Genomic DNA, 19,284 nt, shown 5'->3' with positions numbered 1-19,284 from the left:
GACCAACCTGTTACCATCAGGTGTATCACAGGTAGACCCAGCTGTAACCATAAGGAGCATCACAGGTAGACCCATCTGTTACCATAAGGAGCATCACAAGTAGACCCATCTGTTACCATAAGGAGCATCACAGGTAGACCCATCTGTTACCATAAGGAGCATCACAGGTAGACCCAGCTGTTACCATCAGGTGTATCACAGGTAGACCCATCTGTTACCATAAGGAGCATCACAGGTAGACCCATCTATCACCATCAGGTGTATCACAAGTAGACCCAGCTGTAACCATAAGGAGCATCACAGGTAGACCCATCTGTTACCATCAGGAGCATCACAGGTAGACCCATCTGTTACCATCAGGTGTATCACAGGTAGACCCAGCTGTTACCATAAGGAGCATCACAAGTAGACCCATCTGTTACCATCAGGTGTATCACAGGTAGACCCATCTGTTACCATAAGGAGCATCACAAGTAGACCCATCTGTTACCATAAGGAGCATCACAGGTAGACCCATCTGTTACCATCAGGTGTATCACAAGTAGACCCATCTGTTACCATAAGGAGCATCACAGGTAGACCCATCTGTTACCGTCAGGTGTATCACAAGTAGACCCAGCTGTTACCATAAGGAGCATCACAGGTAGACCCATCTGTTACCATCAGGTGTATCACAAGTAGACCCATCTGTTACCATAAGGAGCATCACAGGTAGACCCAGCTGTAACCATAAGGAGCATCACAGGTAGACCCATCTGTTACCATCAGGTGTATCACAGGTAGACCCAGCTGTAACCATAAGGAGCATAACAAGTAGACCCATCTGTTACCATCAGGTGCATCACAGGTAGACGCAGCTGTTACAATCAGGAGCATCACAGGTAGACCCAGCTGTCACCATCAGGTGTATCACAGGTAGACCCATCTGTTACCATAAGGAGCATCACAGGTAGACCCATCTGTTACCATAAGGTGCACCACAGGTAGATCCAGCTGTTACCATCAGGTGTATCACAGATATACCCATCTGTTACAATAAGGAGCATCACAGGTAGACCCATCTGTTACCATAAGGAGCATCACAGGTAGATCCATCTGTTACCACCAGGTGTATCACAGGTAGACCAAGCTGTTACCATCAGGTGTATCACAGGTAGACCCATCTGTTACCATCAAGTGCATCACAGATATGTTTATCATCTCACAGATTAACACAGGTAGACCAAGCTGTTACCATTATGTGTATCACAGATATGTCACAGATGTTACTGACAGGTAAGATTAAATGAGGAAATAGTTTGTGTTGAGATGAACTTCCAGAAAATACCAACAGTTCATCAGATGTAGGGAACTGGTGAACTGAGATCTGGCTTGAGGTGAGTTAGGGAGCTGATTACAGCTGTGTTCAGGTAATCAGAGATGAGATATGGAACTGACTACACCTGTGATCTGTCTTCAGGTGAACGTCCTGCTACAGGCCTACATCTCCCAGCTGAAGCTTGAGGGACTAGCACTGATGGCTGACATGGTGTTCATCACACAGTCGGCGGGTCGTGATCAGATCTATCTTTGAGATTGTGCTTCACAGAGGCTGGGCCCAGCTTGCTGACAAGTGCCTAGCTCTCTGCAAGATGGTGGACAAGAGGATGTAAGTACATGCAAGTAGAAACCATGTCATTTAAGTGTGTTAAGTAATCTGTAAATGTATCGTTCATCTATGCTGATGAGTCTGGCAGGCTTATAGGTCTGTTGTGATTGTTTCCATCACTTCATAAACTGACACGTAGGGAAACATCAAGGCAGTGTAGCCATATTCTGATTAAATGTTCATGACAATAGAGTAGCTTGTAATTTGAATCCATGGTGAAAGTAAGGTTAATTTATGTACTTGAAGGTGGCAGTCAATGTCTCCACTTCGTCAGTTCCGCAAGATCCCAGAGGAGGCCATCAAGAAGATTGAGAAGAAGAACTTCCCTTTCGAACGTCTGTATGATCTGAACCACAATGAGATAGCTGAACTCATCCGTATGCCAAAGATGGGAAAGACCATTCACAAGTACATCCACCAGTTCCCCAAGCTGGACTTGTCCGTCCACATCCAGCCCATCACGCGGTCCACCCTCCGTATTGAGCTGACCATCACACCAGACTTCCAGTGGGAGGAGAAACTGCACGGCGGCTCTGAGGTGAGAAGCTGCCTCTCTCCACCCACATCCATCACATCCATGCACCTGCTATGCTATTTTGCCTCAAACCAGGGCCACTTAGATTGTATGTTTCTTTCAATGAGGAAATAGTGTACCATGTATACTTGTAAAACCGTCACTATGTTCAGTATATCACTGAGTGAAGTCATAGTTTATACAGCATTATTTTCAGAACAGTAACAGAAGATTCATCATTAGTAACACATTTGGCTCTTCTGTCAAACAGACATGTGTTATCTCTTGCTGTGGAATGTTTTTCATTTTTGAGTGTATCACTTTTTGTGTAACTTGGTACAGGACTAGAATACAATGTGTGTAACTACCTACAAGGCCATAGTACAATGTGTGTAACTACCTACAAGGCTGGAGTACAATGTGTGTAACTAGATCCAAGGTCAGAGTACAATGTGTGTAACTACATACAAGGCCATAGTACAATGTGTGTAACTAGATCCAAGGCTAGAGTACAATGTTTCTATCTTGGTACAAGGCTAGAGTACAATGTATACAAGGTCTACTTGAACTAGGTCCAAGGCTAGAGTCCAATATATGTAACTAGGTCCAAGATTAGAGTACAATGTGTGTAACTACATACAAGGCTAGAGTACAATGTGTGTAACTACATACAAGGCTGGAGTACAATGTTTCTATCTTGGTACAAGGCTAGATTACAATGTGTGTAACTACATACAAGGCCATAGTACAATGTGTGTAACTAGGTCCAAGGCTAGATTACAATGTGTGTAACTAGGTCCAAGGCTAGAGTACTGTGTGTGTAACTAGGTCCAAGGCTAGATTACAATGTGTGTAACTAGTTCTAAGGCTAGATTACAAAGTGTGTAACTAGGTCCAAGGCTAGAGTACTGTGTGTGTAACTAGGTCCAAGGCTAGATTACAATGTGTGTAACTAGTTCTAAGGCTAGATTACAAAGTGTGTAACTAGGTCCAAGGCTAGAGTACTGTGTGTGTAACTAGGTCCAAGGCTAGATTTCAATGTGTGTAACTAGGTCCAAGGCTAGAGTACTGTGTGTGTAACTAGGTCCAAGGCTAGAGTACTGTGTGTATAACTAGGTACAAGGCAAGAATACTGTGTGTATAACTAGGTGCAAGGTTAGTGTATAATGTGTGTGACTAGATGCAAGACTAGGGGACAATGTATGTAACTAGATCCAAGGCTAGATTACAATGTGTGAATGATGTTATGATTCTGGTTTCAGGCATTCTGGATCCTGATTGAGGATGTAGACAGCGAGGTTATCCTGCACCACGAGTACTTCCTCCTGAAGAGGTAAGTGTGAAGTCATTGTCTCTGCTGTCTTGTCGGAACAACATTTATTGGTTAGAATAGGTTACCAGCAACCTTTGCAGGACATGAGAAGACAAATTGGACCAGGTGGTCAGACTTTGTGATTTGGTTGATCGAGTGTCATTGTATCTCGACAGCATGAATCAGTCTTCATAATATCAATCATTGGATTGTCTGGTCAAGATATGATTGCATACACAGCCCTTGTATAGTTGGAATATTCAAAACAACGAAAAAGGCTGTACTGAGAAAGGCCTTTGGTTAAAGTGTTCACTACTCATGCTAAAACTTGATTTGACTTCCCATGCTGGTCAGGGCGAGACCCATGCTTGGTGTCCCTTCCTATCATAGTGCTTGATTTGATTTCTCATGCTGGTCAGGGCGAGACCCATGCGTGGTGTCCCTTCCTATCATAGTGCTTGACTTGACTTCCCATGCTGGCCAGGGCGAAACCCATGCTTGGTGTCCCTTCCTATCATAGTGCTGTAGCATCAATGTAGAGAACTATGTAAGTAATCAGGTGCTTTCTGTTTACAGCAAGTTTTCCCAAGATGAACATGTGGTGAAGTTCTTTGTGCCAGTGTTTGAGCCTCTTCCCCCACAGTACTTCATCAGGGTTGTGTCAGACAAGTGGATAGGTATGTGATATTTGGAACACCTTTAATATCGCATGTCTTCAACCAGTTATCAGTGAACTGCCAAAGTACTAGAATTGCTTTTCTTTGACTGATATGGAAGGAAAATTTGTGATTATAATTGTTGGATGTTGTTATCGATAATTTGGGACCTTAAGTTGGCCTATGTTGCCTGTTGTAAAGTAATCAGTCATCGTAGACACAACTTGAGACCTGTTATTCTCTCCATTATGGGTAAACATTGATTGTCAACGTATTATGATTGTTTTGTGTTTCAACATTGAGAACCACACTGTTAATGATGTGAGTACTGACAAGCCTGAGATATGCATGAGTTTCTCCTTTTCAGGGTGTGAGACTCAGCTGCCGGTGTCATTCCGCCATCTGATCCTCCCTGAGAAGTACCCGCCCCCCACCGAGCTGCTGGACCTGCAGCCCCTCCCTGTCTCCGCCCTCCGGAACTCTGCGTTTGAGAGTCTCTACAGTGACAAGTTCCCCTTCTTCAACCCCATACAGACACAAGGTAGTTTCTGGCTTCAAAGTTGTGACTTCAAGAGTTCCCAAGATTACTCAGACAGACAGACAGACAGACGTTTTATTCAATAATAGGTTTTATTCCCATTGGCCCAAAATATATATTCATAGATATGATAAGAAGTTACATGCGTTTTACAGAAAAACATCTAAAACATATTACAGATTCTAATGGTTTAACAAACAGTTCAAAACTAGAGAGATTCACAGAGGTCTCTGGTGAGTAATCTGCCTAACTTAATCTAGTACTTTTGGCACTTATGTCCCATCTGGGATTCGAGCGCACATTCCTAGGGTCAGGCACCTAATTGCCTGCGATCTAGCCCACTTGACCACAGCGGCTTATACAAAAATGGACGCCCGAATTGGTCATTGGTGATCCTCCTTACCTCCTCAGGCTATAACAGGAACACTGGTTCTGAATGCATCCTGAAACCACTCAGTTGACTGCCAAAGCGTTTAGAAATTTCTTATGTCTTTATGCCTTTTTATGAGCGATTGTGTCAATACTTACATTGTTCACAAGTGCCTCTAGTGTTGAGGTGTTTTCATTTTCTGGCTACAATCTCCTTCTTCTCCAGTGTTCAACTCCATCTACAACAGTGACGACAATGTCTTCATTGGAGCCCCTACTGGCAGTGGCAAGACCATCTGTGGGGAGTTTGCCATCCTGAGGATGCTGTCCCAGACTCCTGACGGCCGATGTGTGTACGTGGCCCCCATGGAGGCTCTGGCACAACAGGTGGGTCCACATTGAACAGTGTTCACCTGGGATGAACAACATGATGCTGAAACAAACCTTCCAATCAAATTTGACATGTCTTTCATGATTTCAACAAGTAGCAATTAAGGATCCTCAACTCGTGGGGAGTACAGTCTGATACCAAACTGTTAGAAGCGGTGTCAAACCAAACTCTCTCACTGATCATTATGTTGCTAAACCTGGAACAATTCTGCTTTGATACCACTAAGACACACCAACTGCACTGAGTGCACAGACACAATGACCTCACAGACTTCCATGACTTCACAAACTATTATGACCTCACTCCACTATAACCTCACGGACTTCTATGATTTTTATGGACTACTATGACTACACAGTTAACTATGACCTCACAGACCACTATTACTTCATATGCTGACCACACATACAACTATGACTACACAGTTAACTATGACCTCACAGACCACTATGACTTCATATGCTGACCACACATACAACTATGACTACACAGTTAACTATGACCTCACAGGCCACTATGGCTTCATATAAAGTGAGACCTCGGATATACGGACCCCAGATATCCGGAAACCTCGCCTTCCGGTCAATTTTTAGAAAAAACCAATCACTTACGTTATAGAAGTGACTGTCTATAACGGATATTCGGTTTCCATTTCCATTACATTTTACAAACAAACCGGCTAAATCAACACAAAATTGACTCACCTATCCGCACGAAGCTTTGATCTACCGCTAACCGTGTGAAGTGAAGTGCAAGAGTCCCACGTGTTTTGACACGAGACATGGTCGGCTAATCCGGATTAATGATCATCAAGGTATTGGTGGTGATTAGAAGGCCTAGCTGGCACTGAGTTAACCATTGAGTTCTAACTGTTGTTTATTCAGTCAAAGCAATAAAAGTGCAGTGTGTCGATATTCAAGTCAGTTGGTCTTTCAATTGATCACAAATGGCTAGTCAACCTACTAACCTACTAACCTAACCTAGTCAGCACACCAGACGATTCTTATGTTGTGTTGCTGTTTTTGAATGTCTATACATGTACAATAAACGCTTGATGATCATAAACATTTTGGATTTTCCTTGAGGTGTATGAAAACCCAAAATCCAGATATCCGGAAATTCAATTATCCGGACAATTTACGTACAAACGAATGTGTCTGGATATCCGAGGTCTCACTGTACTGACCACACAGATCACTGTCACTTCACAGACTACTATGACTTCATACAGTGACCACACAGACCTCTGTGACTTCACAAACTACTTTGACCTCACAGACGACTATGACTTCACAGACTACTATGACCTCTCTGATTCCACACACTACTATAACATCACAGACTACTTTGACTCCACACACTACTGTGACCTCTGGGACTCCACACACTACTATGACCTCTGGGACTCCACACACTACTATAACCTCACAGACCACTATGACTCTACACACTACTATAACCTCACAGACCACTATGACTCTACACACTACTATAACCTCACAGACCACTATGACTCTACACACTACTATAACCTCACAGACCACTATGACTCTACACACTACTATAACCTCACAGACCACTATGACTCCACACACTACTATAACCTCACAGACCACTATGACTCTACACACTACTATAACCTCACAGACCACTATGACTCCACACACTACTATAACCTCACAGACCACTATGACTCCACACACTACTATAACCTCACAGACCACTATGACTCTACACACTACTATAACCTCACAGACCACTATGACTCCACACACTACTATAACCTCACAGACCACTATGACCTCACAGACCACTATGACACAACAGACCACTATGACTCTACACACTACTATAACCTCACAGACCACTATGACCTCACAGACCACTATGACTTCACAGACCACTATGACTCTACACACTACTATAACCTCACAGACCACTATGACTCCACACACTACTATAACCTCACAGACCACTATGACCTCACAGACCACTATGACCTCACAGACCTCTATGACTCTACACACTACTATAACCTCACAGACCACTATGACTCCACACACTACTATAACCTCACAGACCACTATGACCTCACAGACCACTATGACTTCACAGACCACTATGACTCTACACACTACTATAACCTCACAGACCACTATGACTCCACACACTACTATGACCTCACAGACCACTATGACCTCACAGACCACTATGACTCTACACACTACTATAACCTCACAGACCACTATGACTCCACACACTACTATGACCTCACAGACCACTATGACCTCACAGACCACTATGACTTCACAGACCACTATGACTCTACACACTACTATAACCTCACAGACCACTATGACTCCACACACTACTATAACCTCGCAGACCACTATGACCTCTGGGACTCCACACACCACTATGACCTCACAGACCACTATGACTCCACACACTACTATAACCTCACAGACCACTATGACCTCTGGGACTCCACACACTACTATAACCTCACAGACCACTATGACTCTACACACTACTATAACCTCACAGACCACTATGACTCTACACACTACTATAACCTCACAGACCACTATGACTCTACACACTACTATAACCTCACAGACCACTATGACTCCACACACTACTATAACCTCACAGACCACTATGACTCTACACACTACTATAACCTCACAGACCACTATGACTCCACACACTACTATAACCTCACAGGCCACTATGACCTCACAGACCACTATGACTTCACAGACCACTATGACTCTACACACTACTATAACCTCACAGACCACTATGACTCCACACACTACTATAACCTCACAGACCACTATGACCTCACAGACCACTATGACTCTACACACTACTATAACCTCACAGACCACTATGACTCCACACACTACTATGACCTCACAGACCACTATGACCTCACAGACCACTATGACTTCACAGACCACTATGACTACACACTACTATAACCTCACAGACCACTATGACTCCACTCACTACTATAACCTCACAGACCACTATGACCTCACAGACCACTATGACCTCACAGACCACTATGACTCTACACACTACTATAACCTCACAGACCACTATGACTCCACACACTACTATGACCTCACAGACCACTATGACTCCACACACTACTGGGACTCCACACACTACTATGACCTCTGGGACTCCACACACTACTATAACCTCACAGACCACTATGACTCTACACACTACTATAACCTCACAGACCACTATGACTCCACACACTACTATGACCTCACAGACCACTATGACTCCACACACTACTATGACCCCACAGACCACTATGACCTCACAGACCACTATGACTCCACACACTACTATGACCTCACAGACCACTATGACTCCACACACTACTATAACCTCACAGGCCACTATGACTCCACACACTACTATAACCTCACAGACCACTATGACTCCACACACTACTATAACCTCACAGGCCACTATGACCTCACAGACCACTATGACTTCACAGACCACTATGACTCTACACACTACTATAACCTCACAGACCACTATGACTCCACACACTACTATAACCTCACAGACCACTATGACCTCACAGACCACTATGACTCTACACACTACTATAACCTCACAGACCACTATGACTCCACACACTACTATGACCTCACAGACCACTCTGACCTCACAGACCACTATGACTTCACAGACCACTATGACTCTACACACTACTATAACCTCACAGACCACTATGACTCCACACACTACTATAACCTCACAGACCACTATGACCTCACAGACCACTATGACTCTACACACTACTATAACCTCACAGACCACTATGACTCCACACACTACTATGACCTCACAGACCACTATGACTCCACACACTACTATAACCTCACAGACCACTATGACCTCACAGACCACTATGACTCTACACACTACTATAACCTCACAGACCACTATGACTCCACACACTACTATGACCTCACAGACCACTATGACTCCACACACTACTATAACCTCACAGACCACTATGACCTCACAGACGACTATGACTTCACAGACTACTATGACCTCTCTGATTCCACACACTACTATAACATCACAGACTACTTTGACTCCACACACTACTGTGACCTCTGGGACTCCACACACTACTATGACCTCTGGGACTCCACACACTACTATAACCTCACAGACCACTATGACTCTACACACTACTATAACCTCACAGACCACTATGACTCCACACACTACTATAACCTCACAGACCACTATGACCTCACAGACCACTATGACTCTACACACTACTATAACCTCACAGACCACTATGACTCCACACACTACTATGACCTCACAGACCACTCTGACCTCACAGACCACTATGACTTCACAGACCACTATGACTCTACACACTACTATAACCTCACAGACCACTATGACTCCACACACTACTATAACCTCACAGACCACTATGACCTCACAGACCACTATGACTCTACACACTACTATAACCTCACAGACCACTATGACTCCACACACTACTATGACCTCACAGACCACTATGACTCCACACACTACTATAACCTCACAGACCACTATGACCTCACAGACCACTATGACTCTACACACTACTATAACCTCACAGACCACTATGACTCCACACACTACTATGACCTCACAGACCACTATGACTCCACACACTACTATAACCTCACAGACCACTATGACCTCACAGACGACTATGACTTCACAGACTACTATGACCTCTCTGATTCCACACACTACTATAACATCACAGACTACTTTGACTCCACACACTACTGTGACCTCTGGGACTCCACACACTACTATGACCTCTGGGACTCCACACACTACTATAACCTCACAGACCACTATGACTCTACACACTACTATAACCTCACAGACCACTATGACTCTACACACTACTATAACCTCACAGACCACTATGACTCTACACACTACTATAACCTCACAGACCACTATGACTCCACACACTACTATAACCTCACAGACCACTATGACCTCACAAACCACTATGACCTCACAGACCACTATGACTCTACACACTACTATAACCTCACAGACCACTATGACTCTACACACTATAACCTCACAGACCACTATGACTCTACACACTACTATAACCTCACAGACCACTATGACCTCACAGACCACTATGACCTCACAGACCACTATGACTCCATACACTACAATGACCTCACAAACCACTATGACCTCTATGACTCCACACACTTCTATAACCTCACAGACCACTATGATTCCACACACCACTATGACCTCACAGACCACTATGACCTCACAGACTATGATTCCTTACAACTGAATTATGCTGGATGATAACTACGTCATGATGCACACACATATGGTCATTTTTTTACTTTCACAAATCAAACTAGAAGTAAGCCATTAAACTTACTAAGTTCCTGATTTCCATGTGTAGGTGTACAATGACTGGTACAACAAGTTTGCTGTTCAGCTGGGGAAGAAAGTTGTCCTCCTGACTGGGGAGACTGGCACAGATCTCAAGCTCCTTGCCAAGGTAAGACATTCCACTATGAAGAATATATCTTTAATAGATAGCAAGTTCCCGGAACTGATTCTACAGTAGAATTAGTTCTCAGTAAGCCTAATGCTCATGAGAGCCAGTTGATGATTGGCTGGGCCCAGTGGGGCCAGTATCTGTTAGTGGTCAGGCCACCATTATTTGGTTAAAGTATTGTGGACTGGTTGGCATCACTGACACAATAAGAATGAGAGTAAGGAGCCACTGTAGAAAACACCGGATGTCAACATTTTCTGGATTCTAATCATGATTGTAAATATTCATCTTCAAACAGGGAAACATTGTGATCAGCACACCAGAGAAGTGGGATGTGTTGTCACGGCGATGGAAACAGAGGAAGAATGTTCAGAATGTGAATTTGTTCATTGTCGATGAGCTGCACCTGATTGGCTGGGAAGTCGGGGTAGGTCACTTGTGCCAGATCTTGTTGTCTTGCTGTAGTCTCTTACGTGTCAAATGTAGTACAACTTCCATCCTAGTGACTTGTTACATCACACCCCATTTACAAACCATATACATGAGGTCACTTTTACTTGCGAAGATGTCAGTGTTATATGTTGTTTAGAACCAGGTATGATAATATTTCCTTGCTGCTGGTATTTCAGTGTAGTTTCTCAATGTGGTTGTATTTCATGTAGGCAGTCAAATAACTATGCCAACAATGTATGGTGTTGCAGCCGGTGCTGGAGGTAATCTGTTCCAGGATGAGGTACATTTCCTCACAGTTAGAGAGGAACATCCGAATTGTGGCCTTAAGTTCGTCGCTCTCCAATGCCAAGGATGTAGCTCCGTGGTTGGGATGTGGCACCACTGCCATCTTCAACTTCCATCCCAATGTGAGACCTGTTCCTCTGGAGCTCCATATCCAGGTCAGTGATAACAACGTTGTGTCCATCATGTCATGGTACTAAGACAGTCCTGAGTCGTGTCCATGTCATGGTTCTACGACAGTCCCGAGTCGTGTCCATCATGTCATGATGCTACGGCAGTCCCGAGTCGTGTCCATCATGTCATGGTGTTACGACAGTCCCGAGTCATGTCCATCAGGTCATGGTGCTAGGACAGTCCCGAGTCGTGTCCATCATGTCATGGTGCTACGACAGTCCCGAGTCGTGTCCATCATGTCATGGTGCTACGACAGTCCCGAGTCATGTCCATCATGTCATGGTGCTAGGACAGTCCCGAGTCGTGTCCATCATGTCATGGTGCTACGACAGTCCCGAGTCATGTCCATCATGTCATGGTACAACGACAGTCCCGAGTCGTGTCCATCATGTCATGGTGCTACGACAGTCCCGAGTCGTGTCCATCATGTCATGGTACAACAGCAGTCCCGAGTCGTGTCCATCATGTCATGGTACTACGGCAGTCCCGAGTCGTGTCCATCATGTCATGGTGCTACGACAGTCCCAAGTCGTGTCCATCAGGTCATGGTGCTACAACAGTCCCGAGTCGTGTCCATCATGTCATGGTACTACGACAGTCCCGAGTCGTGTCCATCATGTCATTGTACTGCGACAGTCCCGAGTCGTGTCCATCATGTCATGGTACTACGACAGTCCCGAGTCGTGTCCATCATGTCATGGTGCTACGACAGTCCCGAGTCGGTGTCTAGTTTTACGACCAGCCTCTGTCTATCCTCTATCTGTGTTAAGTGTTGACTGTTGTAGTAGACTGCTTTTTGGCGCAAGCCCCTGATGGTTCAGTCTAATGAACGATTTGGGAATACTTGTTTTGAATGATCAGTTGAGTTTTCAAATCACATTAACCTAACCTGAAAATAAACTGTTTTAAGTCTGTAACACTGTGTTAGTTAATAGAACACCAGGTTCCATATTCAACTTAGGATTATAAAATCATCAGATAACATAGTTCAACATTGCAAACAGTATGATGATCTCTTAATTGATGCATTTATGTTTATGATGACATATATCAGTAAACCATACAACTTACTCTTGCAGGGATTTAACATTTCTCACAATGCCTCACGTATCATCGCAATGGCCAAGCCAGCATACCAAGCCATTTTGAAGTACTCTCCCAGGAAGCCTGTGGTCTTGTTTGTGCCGTCCAGGAAGCAGACCAGACTGACAGCTATAGACATCCTCACGTTTGCAGCTGCTGACATCACCCCAGGGCCTGACGATAAGCCTCAGAGTCGCTTCCTCCATGTTGTGGAGTCCGACCTGGAACCGTTCCTGGAGAAAGTGTCGGACAAGGTTGGTACCTGTTACCAATTGCTTCACCTTGATGGTGGACTGAATATCTTTATTGTTCTCCGAGTTGATGCTAGTAGTGTCACGAGACAAATATTATTTTTCTTATCCTGACTCATGATCATTTGCTTATCTCCCTTTTCTTTTCGAATGGTAGTGGAACACTTAAATCCCTTGAAGTTCCTGAAGTGGACGTAAAACTACACTCACCTACGAGTTAGCTCCCTTTTCCCGCGTAAACAGTCATGTGACCAGCCTTACTTGTCACTCTCTCCCTTTTCGCCCAAGTGGATGGTTGGGCGAGCACTGGAGTCCCGTATATAGCATTATATCCTTTTTATTTAGGTCCTATTCTTCAAAATTATGCTGTGTATGGATTTGGCAATAACTACTATGTATTAAATGTAAATATTTTGTCCACTTATTTGTATTTGTGTCATAATTTCATTGTTATGTAACTTTGTTTACATTTCATGAAATCTTGCAGTGTTTGCAGGCACAGGTTATCCGTGGCTGATCCTCACCCCCAATGCCCTTCGTGCATAAAACCATGTTCTTCCAGCTTGCGCTGTACTTATTGTGTTGATTTATCAAATCTACAATTTAATCAATATTTGTCTTATATCTATAGACGTGCCATGGATCGAGTGAGGAAGTCACCTCAAGTCGCGGCTGAAATTCATAATACTGGTGCTATGTTGAGTATGTTGCAGGGGCAGTCTGCTGGTACGGGGGCCAAGAACAGATCGGCTACAACGCAGTTGTGTCCGACTCAAGCTAAGAAAACGATGTCGTCTTCTACGTCGCAGAAGAAAGCATCTGTTACCAGATTGGAGTGTAAATCTACGCGGCCTAGTAAGTCAATGCATCGGAAATCCTTCAACGAAGAGATATTACCTCCGCATGAAGTAGACGTTTTTTGATGATCCTCCGTTACTTCTACCTGAAGTACCTACGAGATCGGCGACTCAATTGACTACTAAATCGTCTCCTGCAACGGTCACAGCAGGACAGCTGTTTGACGAACTACCACCAACCTCTCAACGGAGTGAAGGCGAGGCACAAAACTCATCAGCGTTCGCGAACTCTTCTTCTACACCGCAGCAGCTTCAATCTACACAGAACTTGATCCGGGTGAAATTATGAGACAATTCACCAACCAGATGATAGCCATGATGGAACGTAGGTTTGAGGAAGAAGCTAAGGCTCGTCGAAGCCTCTCATCTACTGACATCGTGCGCAAACCTACAGACCTGCGTGAACCTACTCAGAGAACTACGTCTCAAGACTACGTTGGCGAACGTACACCTTTGCGAAAGTCTCCACAGTCGGGCGACTCTGTTATCTTGGAGGAGGATAGAAGACATGAGATGCCTATCCTCATCTTGGAGGAGGATAGAAGACATGAGATACCTACTCATCATTCTACATCTACGAACCCTCAACATTCGAGAACATCGGAGGATCCATCTCCTACACCTAGCTGCTCTAGATCGAGATCTCATATCTCTCACAGAGGTTCACGAAGTCACTCATCACGAGACAGAGGTTCGCGAAGAGAAGGCTCACATCACAGACGTTCGCGAAGGGAACCCTAGGGTTAACAAACCCTTACATCAACAGGCAGGTTGTTGTCATCGACTCAATTACCATACGGCTGAATAAAACGAAGCAATGATGAAAACGGATGTTTTGTCAGAGTTTAAAACTCAACAAAAAGATCTACAACATGTGCGATCCCTACAGTTTACAGCCTGCACAACTCTACAATCTGCACAAACCTTATACCTGTATAGGTTCAGTTTCGGACGACAACCTACTTGATGAAAGGAATCACTTCATCTATACGGATGCTTAGGTCTTTTACCAGGTAGCAGATGGCCTGTGGATATTGTCGTTCACTCACTGACTCCAACCCAACAGAGATGTACTTCATATTCGCTGATGACTTCAACTCCAATATGATATCACCTATGAAGCCGATATCTCAAGTACTGGAGAACCTCAAGGTGATCTTTGTAAAAAGGCTTAAGGTTAACGCCTTCAAGTATCCTTGAACGGACGTACAGATGATATTATTAACACTCATCACTCAGCGTGGGGATTAGGATTTTATATCCTATCAACTAGATTCAACATCGGTATTTCTTTAAGATCCATACAGACATGCAGCTGAACAATTAAGTTGCTGACGCAACTAGGATGGCTAGTGAACCTGATGAAGTTGGAGTTAGAATCAAACAAGATCTTTAATTACGAGGAATAAGAATTATCACAACACAGAATCGAATTGTGGTCCCAGAAGATCATTGGGTCAAGATGCAAGCCATGATTCCACAAGCAGTCATCTCTCTGTTAACACTACAAGCATGGCAATGTCTACTCGGTCTACTAACCTCGGCGCAGGACTTGACTCGCACAGGAAGACTACAACTAAGGCCGCTGCAACGGTTCCTGACAAAACATCTGGACAGCGTCGACCCTATCTTGCTGCCACACAATCTTAAGAAGTACCTACTTTGGTGGAACCACAGGTTGAACGTCTGCAGAGGGACCTATTTACAAGAGCCGGCCTTCGACACACATCTCTACGTAGACGCATCGATACAAGGTTGGGGTGCACATCTCAACAATCAAGTTGCATCAAGGAAGTTGTCCCAACAGAGCAGCATCTTCACATCAATCTGCTGGAGATGAAAGCTGTGATCAACGCCTGACAACTATGGTCGAGCTCGCTGATCAACAGAATGCTGATGGTCAACACAGACAACTCTACAGTGGCATTCTCCATAAATCGGCAAGGATCTACAAGATCACCAAGCATACTACAGCTCACATTCCAGTTATTTGACATCTCGGAGGAGGCAAACATCTGGATAAAGGCGTGTCACATACCTGGAGTCAAGAACGTGCTTGCAGACGCTCTCTCCCGACCACTGCACCCGTCACCTACAGAATGGATACTCCATCCAGAAGCATTTTGGCTCATCATAAGGGAAATAGGATCCCCCTCCATAAACCTGTTTGACACAAGGTTCAACAAACAACTACAGACGTTTGTCTCACCAGTTCCAGATCCTCAAGCCTGGGCAACAGATGCACTGAACATATCATGGGAAGGACTAAACGCTTATGTGATTCCACCACTGATATTACTACCGAAAGTACTGTTGAAGATCAAACAGACACAGGCGCTACAACTGACCTTGGTTGCGCCATACTGGCCAGCGAGAGTATGGTTCCTAGACCTAATAGAAGATCTCGGAAATCCAACAATCAATTTACCAGACTGGCCGAACCTACTCATACATCCTCACACCAAGCAAGTCCAAAGGAACCCAACACTGTTCCAGCTACACGTGTGGACCGTATCAAAAGCAGCAACGCTAGTGATACGCAGATCTACTCGTAACCTGTATGATGACAAGTGGCTGAAGTTTGTGACTTATGCAAGACGGAAAGACTTCACTGCGATGAAAGCTACTCATCCTCAAGTGGCGGAATACCGGTGTCATCTTAGACAGACCAGACATCTGAAAGATTCGACATTATCTACACACCTCCTTGTGTACAGTCTAGGACAGGCTAGCATGAGTGATTAAAGATCCTGTATGGGTAAAGATCTTACCTGTACGTAAGACAAGTACGTGTAGGATCTCGGAAATGCCACTGCACAGTTCCCATTGGGGGGACGTATCTAAGGACAGCTGATGAATCCAGGAAGTGGCCTGACCCACCACCAATCCATTGGATTCTATAAGCAAAAGATCATGAGTCTGTATAGGAAAAAATATGTAATTTTTCAAGTAAAATTGATTTTTTTTTACTTATCCTGACTCATGAGGTCAAGCCCTCCCGACCTCCCCGCTGGAAACACTTCGGATTGCACAGCAGATCCAAGTGCTTGGGCAGAAAAATGAGGAGAGAGTGACAAATACAGCTAATCACATGACTGTTTACGCGGGAAAATCGAGCTAACTTGTGGGTGAGTGTAGTTTTACGTCCGCCTCGGGAACTTCAAGGGATTCAAGTGGTCCACTACCATTCGAAAAGAAAAGGGAGATAAGCAAAAGATCATGAGTCAGGATAAGTTTTAAAATATCAATTTTATTTGAAAACTTACATCTTCTTTTACTTACCTTTACTTCTATAAAATTGAGTAAGTCAGTCAGGGTTTCTGTAACTTTCAGCAATATTCCAGGTAAATCAGGGTCTTCTGCATAATGAGCCAACGCTCTTACCACTTGGCTGCATTACCAAACCTTAAGCAAATTGTTGTTATGCCACTATACAGTACTCTCCTTTTCAAAGGTTGACATCATTTAGGAGTTTGTGTTTGTAACCTTTTCCTACTTTCTTAGGTTTCCGAGTTTAAGACCCAAATAACTTAATGAGAATTATTTATTTATTCCAACATGGATATTTTTGTTATCAGTTATGTTTTTGTGTTGTTAGACACTGAAGGAGACTCTGACAAATGGAGTTGCATACCTGCATGAGGGTCTGAATGAGATAGAGCGTAAAGTTGTGGAGCAGCTGTTTAACAGTGGGGCAATCCAGGTTGTTGTGGCATCTAGGAGTCTGGCATGGGGCATGAGCATGGCTGCCCATCTTACAGTTGTCATGGACACACAGTACTACGATGGAAAGACGCACTCGTGAGTATCTGCTTGTTGAAGTACAACTAAAACTGATGGAAGCTTATTTTGATGAACAAAAAAGCATGCTGTTTTAAATAACACTAGTTTAAATATTTGGTAAAACACATGGTTGTGGGCTCGGGGGTTGGAGGTTGGGATTGTGGGGATACGGTTGTGATAGCCAGGATGGCTAAGTTTTTGGATGGTGTTGAGGATGGCTAGGGTTTTGGGTGGTGTTGAGGATGGCTAGGGTTTTGGGTGGTGTTTAGGATGGCTAGGGTTTTGGGTGGTGTTGAGGATGGCTAGGGTTTTGGGTGGTGTTGAGGATGGCTAGGGTTTTGAGTGGTGTTGAGGATGGCTAGGTTTGTGGGTGTTGTTGAGGATTGGTTGGTGTTTTGGTGGTGTTGAAGATAAAGGGTTTGCTTCTTTATGGACTGGTAAGGGTGGTGTTAGTGTGTGTGTTAGGGTGGGGTCGGGTTGTTTGTTACGGTTTGGTCCTTTATGGGTTGGTTCGAGTTGGATGGGTTGGTTTAGGTGGTGTCAGATGGGCTGGTTGGGGTGGGGTCAGATTGTTTGTGAGAGTTTGGTCCTTTAAGGGTTGGTTAGAGTATGGTTGGTTTTGGGTGTTGTCATATGGGCTGGTTTGGATGCGGTCAGGCGGGCTGGTTAGAGTGGGGTGGGATGGGTTGGTTAGGGTCGGTCAGATGGGCTGGTTAGGGTGGGGTTGGATGGGTTGGTTAGGGTAGGGATGGACAGGTTGGTTTGGGTGGGATGGGATGGGTTGGTTACGGTGTTGTGCGATGGGTTTGTTAGAGTTGGGTCGGATGAGTTGGTTAGGTGGGTGCGATGGGTTGTTAGGGTTGGTCAGATGGGTTGTTAGGGTGGAATGGGTTGTTAGGGTGGGGTGGGATGGGTTGTTAGGGTTGGGTCAGATTTGTTGGTTAGGCTGGTTAGGCTGGGGTGGGATGGGTTGTTAGGGTGGGGTGGGATGGGTTGTTAGGGTGGGGCTGGTTAGGGTGGGTCCGGATGGGCTGGTTAGGGTGGGTCAGATGGGCTGGTTAGGGTGGGAGTCTGATGGGTTGTGAGGGTGGGGTGGGATGGGTTGTTAGGGTGGGGTGGGGTGGGTTAGGTGAATCTGGATGGGCTGGTTAGGGTGGGTCAGATGGGGTGGGATGGGTTGTTAGGGTGGGGTTGGATGGGTTAAGGTGGGATGGGTTAGGGTGAATCTGGATGGACTGGTTAGGGTGGGTCAGATGGGCTGGTTAGGGTGGGGTGGGATGGGTTGGTCAGGTGGGTCAGATGGGCTGGTTAGGGTGGGGTGGGATGGGTTGGTTAGGGTAGGGATGGACAGGTTGGTTAGGGTGGGAT

General features: G+C 44.7%; 1 protein-coding gene across 1 annotated transcript in view; it reads left to right on the top strand.

Moving 5' to 3' along the window:
- LOC124275557 (U5 small nuclear ribonucleoprotein 200 kDa helicase-like) overlaps window positions 1–19,284 on the top strand; it is a 62,575-nt gene that overhangs the window by 28,458 nt on the left and 14,833 nt on the right. The window contains 12 exon segments of the mRNA XM_046711138.1: window positions 1,460–1,554; window positions 1,556–1,648; window positions 1,895–2,186; window positions 3,425–3,495; window positions 4,051–4,151; window positions 4,498–4,671; window positions 5,264–5,424; window positions 10,935–11,033; window positions 11,332–11,460; window positions 11,735–11,926; window positions 13,022–13,279; window positions 17,732–17,934. Of these exon segments, the coding sequence (XP_046567094.1) occupies window positions 1,460–1,554; window positions 1,556–1,648; window positions 1,895–2,186; window positions 3,425–3,495; window positions 4,051–4,151; window positions 4,498–4,671; window positions 5,264–5,424; window positions 10,935–11,033; window positions 11,332–11,460; window positions 11,735–11,926; window positions 13,022–13,279; window positions 17,732–17,934 (1,868 nt within the window).

The sequence above is a fragment of the Haliotis rubra genome, unplaced genomic scaffold (assembly GCF_003918875.1).
Source record: "Haliotis rubra isolate DU_JTF1 unplaced genomic scaffold, ASM391887v1 Scf1049, whole genome shotgun sequence".
NCBI classification, from domain to species: Eukaryota; Metazoa; Mollusca; class Gastropoda; order Lepetellida; family Haliotidae; genus Haliotis; species Haliotis rubra.
The sequence above is the reverse complement of the archived record's forward strand: the minus strand, read 5'-3'. Positions and strand labels throughout refer to the sequence as shown.